Source organism: Uloborus diversus, chromosome 8, assembly GCF_026930045.1.
Source record: "Uloborus diversus isolate 005 chromosome 8, Udiv.v.3.1, whole genome shotgun sequence".
Taxonomy (NCBI): Eukaryota; Metazoa; Arthropoda; class Arachnida; order Araneae; family Uloboridae; genus Uloborus; species Uloborus diversus.
Window position 1 is genome coordinate 53,639,143 of NC_072738.1, and position 5,828 is coordinate 53,644,970.

Consider the following 5,828-nt stretch of genomic DNA (forward strand, 5'->3'; position numbering starts at 1 on the left):
TTCGTACGGCTAATTTTGCCTGTTGATTTGGCAAATTTAGAGTGCTAAAACTACATTTTTTAAATGACAGTTAATGTCTCTACTCATTAGATGGTACATAGGCATGCTCTGCTCATATTTCATCTTTTGGTGAAATTTAGAGTTTCATTCAGTAAATCAAAACTTTCTCCCTTCCAAAAGTGTAAGTGTGGGGCACTACTAGCAAAGAAGTAGACATGTCACCTTCTTTGCCAGTAGAAAAGATTAGTCTGTCATGACAGGTTAACCTAGTCAAAAAAAAATATTACATCAGAATACCTTTTTCATATGTATGATTTCTTGAATTTATATTCAAATCAAATTTTGATGAATGTTGCAGAATTTTAAAGGTATACGAAGTTTCATCAAATTATCTTCCAACTTCATTGAAAGGAGATCATATAAAACTATATCTTATTGAATAATAATTTTGCATTTGTAGTTTTGCTTGGAAAAAAAAACATTATTGCAGAAATCATTAAGTCACTCTCATTTTAAAAAATTAGGAATTAGTATTCAGGCAAACAAAAGTTCATGCAATAACTAAATATATGAATATACACAGTAACTAACATAACTCCAATAAACAAGGCAAAACTAAAAATAAATGAATTTATTTATGAAAAGTTTTTATTTGAGTAATTTTATGGAATATTAATATTTTAAGACAATGAAAACAAGCAATTCACAGAAAAAACAATAAACATTCACTTAGAGATTACTTATCTTAAAAGACTGAACTTTTTTATTGCATGAAAAATACGAAATAAAATTTAAATCAGCTGATAAATAAATATTTATTTGCATAAATATTAACATGTTTGACAAAACTACTGGCAGCATGCACAAAATATTCACGCATGAAAAAGTCACTTTAGAAAATGTATGCTTTATAATGTTTTAAGAGTTGATAAGATTCATGAAGAGAAAAAGAGAGTTATTTTTAAAGAGAGTTTCATAATTATTCTCCTATTATATCATAGAAAAAAGATTTTTGCATGCATAAAATGTTAAAACTTAATTGATTTTTTATCACGTTTACACACACTAGGCATTTAATTAATGATAAATACGTTGTTTGAAGTCAAGACAAGACAATTACTCAGAGTTATCAAAATGGAAATGATAATTCAAAATTCAATTATTTTCAAACATAGAGTATGTCAAAACATTGCATTTAATAGTTCTTTTTAAGCCATTTGTAGTTTTAATACAGCATGTGTATCATACTGAGCAGGGGTAGAAATTTATAAAAATTAGTCACTGGTCCAGTGGTTCGGTAAGCACAAAATGTCACTGATGCGTACAGTGAAACCCGTCTATAACGATAACCTGTCTATAACAATATTGTTTTTTGGCCCTACAAAAATGTCAGCATGAATAATGAAACAATATAATGATAACATTATTTATTACGATATTTTTTTTTGGTCCCAACAGTATTGTTGTAGTCAGGTTTTACTGTAAGCACGTTCAGTAGTGGTCTAATCTTGCATTCTGGTTTTAAATACAGTAGAATACCTTTATAACGCTGATCTATATAACACTATTCTCTATAAATGGCACAACCTTTCAAAAGTAAACAATAGGTTTTGAAGTTTAGAAAATTCCTTTGTTTTGCCTTGCAAATATAAAACTGTTCAGCAAATTAAATTTTGAAACAGTGTTTCATCTTTCCACCTTAATTCAAAGCTTTTAAATAAAAATTAATATTCACAGTAAAAAGGAAATATCAGATATGGTTCTTGAAAATGCAGCTGTTATGAAAGCTTTGAAGTCACAGAACTGCAGGATAACTCAATTTCTTTTAATTCTGAAGCATATTTATTTGTGAATGACTAATTGTATAATTAGTGCTTTAATACTCACCCTATAGATAAAACTCTGGTCCCAAAGGTGTGCGTTATAACAGTCTTCTACTGTAATGGCAAATTGAAGGGGGAAAGGGGGGGGATGTAAAAGAAAATTGATATTAATTGTTTGTCATATTTATGACAAAATGAGTCAATTTTCAGACATGTTTAAGCTATATCTAAGAGAAGGAAATGGGCATTTTTCCATTCACCAATACTAGTTAAAAGGAATTCAGTGAATAGTCTTATTTCTGTAGTTTGGGGATGAAGGCAATAGGATGGCAGAAACGATGTGTAGAAATGCATTAATGTATCTTTAAATAAAGGTTGAAACATTTTCTCAAAAGTTAACAGTTAAAAAAAATTACTATTTAAAATTTTTGGAACGAAGGTTGGAACGGACCAATAAAATCTATATTCTGTTGGTTTGATGGGTGTTTTTGTGGTTACGGACCTGTGAACCACTTTTAATTTCAATCCCTGCTTAGTGAGCTAGAAATAATATTTTAAAACATTTGTCAATGTATAATAGTCATAATTAAAAATTTAAACACAATGCAGATAAAAGTACTTCAAGAAATTTTTTTCAGCCCCATGCATAATGAAGTACTGGGTAAAAATCACATTAATTTTAATACTAAAGAGTACAAACACCAATCAAAATACTTTTAACTTATCAATTTTATCAGTCTTTATTTTCCCTTCTTTTTCCAACAGAAGCGCATATTTCCTAGTCAAAATAATCAAGCAGTTTCACTTTTGTATAACATTTTTATAAGTTATCAGTTTTTTTTTTTTTTTTTTTTTGAAGCATTATTCTTTAAAAATATCTGGAACAAATTGTATAATGTTTATTTTCTATGCACTTATAAAGAATGAAAGTCTTTTGTGCAAATTGAAATTTACTAGCGTCTGAAACATTGCTTTAAAGTTTTTAATGTCTTTGCCATCAAAGGAGCAACTTTAGATTTTTTTAAAGTTATAACTTCAATAGTAGAAGCATCAGTATTTACAGTTGGAGCAGTGCTAGTAGACGCACCAGCATTTATAGCTGGAGCAGTGCTAGTAGACGTACCAACATTTATAGCTGGATCAGTAAGCCTTGGAGCGAACTTGGATGGAGGACTTACTTTTACCAGTTTTTTCACTGGTAAAGCAGTACCATGCCTGGCTTGCCTACGAGCAACATCTCTAGGAGGTTTTACCGCTGAATCCATGTATGCAAGCTTGGCTTTACGTACCGAAGGAGCAGATTTTGACATTGAAGCAGATATATTTGCAGTAATACTTTTCAATCGCTTTTCTCTTTCGTCTATTGCACGCAAATACATATCTCTCCATGTTTCACTTTCATCTGGCTTCATATTTCGAAAATCTCTATTGCAGTGCATCTCCCATAAGTCTTGAGTTTCATCAAGAAAATGTGGATTAAAATTTTCAATGTTTAAAAGTTGAGCAGGAGTGCAACGCTCCAACAGAGGTTTAACCAAAAAGTACGGGGTCCCCCCGAAACATTCAATTGCATCAATATTATTGGCGAGTACTTCAAGACAAGCATTGAATAATGTTGGCACTTTTGTTATGTTACTGTGTCTTCTTCCAGAGTATACAGCAGTTTTCTCTTTCTTTGACGAGATAAATCTAATAGCATCTTCATTAGTTAAAACTTTCTTTTTCTCCACGGGAAATTCTGGGCTTTTATGCACAAATGATCGATAGTTTGGTGTATTAGCAATATCAACAACTACAGGAACTGTCTCGATCATCCGTGGGTTTTTATTTGCTACTCGAGAGTCATCACAATTCATTTCAGATTCATCAACAAACTCTTTCTTTTTCCTGGATTTAGAACAAATCTTTTTCTTTGGAGCAGAAATGATGTCATTTAATCCTAAACAATCTTCAAAACTGACTAGAGAGCTGCTGTAATTGATTTTATGTCCAACATCAAACTTTTTCTTTTTCATAGACTTTGAACAAGTCTTTTTCTTTGGAATGGATATCATATCATTAAAGCCCAAACAATCTTCAAAGCTGACTTCAGATGATGTAAATTCTTCCGTTACTTTAAGGTTCAACTTTAATTTTGATTTGTCTTCATCATAAAGCTTATTTGCTGAAATGTTTGAACTAATATGTTTAGACTTGGATGTTTTTTTCTTTGAATCAACAGAATTCTTACTTTTTTCAGATTTGAACTCCTGTTTATTTTCTTCCTTAGTTCTTTTTAACTTGCATGGCTTGGAAGATAGTCTAAGGATTTTATCTTGATCCATGTCCTTTGTTGTTCTGAAAGTTTTAGAATCACCAATTTTATATGACTTGCACTCTTGAGTAGTCAATTGCATGTCGTCAGTTTTTATTTTCTTGGATTTGGAAGTATCACAGCTTGATTTTTCAGAAATATATTCTGATTTATATTTATTTGATGAAGTGTGAGAAATAGATTTTTGGCTATGGACAGTGTGTTTCAATTTTTCCATGTATCCCTTCTTTGAAGAATTACTTTGGCTTCCAGCACTTAGTTCAGGGTGGTTGGTACTATTATCTAAACTGATGCTATACAGAGGATGGTTATCAATACATTTAGAAACGCCATCAGATTCTTCATGTGATGAATCCTCACTCAGATCTATAACATATTTCTCGTTTAAGTGAGAACTGTTATCATTTACTGAAACAAAATTATTAGAAGTTTTTTTAGAGCTATCACAGCCAAACGAGTCAACTTCTAGTCCAGATGCTTTATAATGTATTTTAGTTCTGTCTTTGCTAGAATGATCTTTTTTATTATCAGATTTCACAGCTGGTACTTTCGTAGAGGTCCGTAGGCTTTCAGCAATGATACTTTTCCATTTTTGATATAAAATTCTTGCTTTATCACCAATTTTTCCTGATTTCTTGGAGCAGTTTCGAATCGCTTTACCAACGCCAGTTTCTTGGAGCAGTTCACATGTCATATGGATCTTTGCAAGTTTATGAATTGAATTTAGAATTATATCTTCATCCGTATTTCGTTCCAATTTCTTTTTGTAGTAAACAATATAATCCTTAAGTTTAGATGCCATCTTTTTAGTATGATAACATCAATTACTTTTTCCGTTATGTATAGAGCAAATAAATGTATATAATGCTTTCTAGGTGAAATATCTTCAAATTATTGGTCAATGTCCAAACAAAATTATTTGGCACATATTCAAATGAGGATAGGGAAGTTTAACAGTTTCATTCCAAACCTGTGAATCCTAAATTCTTGTGGATTTCAGAGAAATATAAATAGAAGAACAAATAATATTTGTAATTAACAACACAAAACACAAATCAACTTCTTATGAACATGAATGCACTAGTTGCAAATTGAAATGTGCACACAACATTATTAATCTTTCTAAAATACACAATTTAACAATAAGAATTTAAAATGCAAAGCACTATCAGAAAAAAAATGAGCAATAGAATTGCTGTTTAAGTAAATAGATTTAAGTTTAAAACAAATAAACTACGCTCATTTCCTTAAGTGATAGCATACATATACTTTTGTCAGAAATTTTTTAAGTTTCTGATCATGTTAAACATTAAGTGGGATCTACAACTTAAATCATGCATTATAAAACAGTTTTTAAGTTCACAACAATAGATCAATGGCAAAAACTTGAATCTATAACAAGATTAAAAGCACAAAATTATAGAGCCAAATAAATTCAAATATGTAGATACTCTTAAATCCTACAACTTGCAAATTCAATGGTTCATGAAAAATAACAAAAAGATTTAAGTATCGTTTTCAGATTCGATATAAATAAATAGTAATAATCAATGTTGTGAAGAACTTCACAAAATAAAAAAATGTTCCTTGAAAGATAAGCCTTAAATGTTCATTGAATAAGATACACCATTCTAGCGCTTATTCTACAAATTTCAATAGGAGAAGTCTTAGGCATTTAAATAAATAATTCA

General features: G+C 30.2%; 1 protein-coding gene across 1 annotated transcript; it reads right to left on the reverse strand.

Moving 5' to 3' along the window:
• Positions 1–757: 757 nt before the first annotated feature.
• Positions 758–5,099, reverse strand: LOC129228371 (transcription elongation factor B polypeptide 3-like). Its single transcript, XM_054863049.1, has one exon. The coding sequence runs from the start codon at positions 4,937–4,939 to the stop codon at positions 2,777–2,779; it is 2,163 nt and encodes a 720-aa protein (XP_054719024.1). The 5' UTR covers positions 4,940–5,099; the 3' UTR covers positions 758–2,776.
• Positions 5,100–5,828: the final 729 nt, after the last annotated feature.

Excerpts from the sequence above, each read along its gene's own strand:
- LOC129228371 (XM_054863049.1), bottom strand. The coding sequence starts at position 4,939 with ATGGCATCTAAACTTAAGGATTATATTGTTTACTACAAAAAGAAATTG.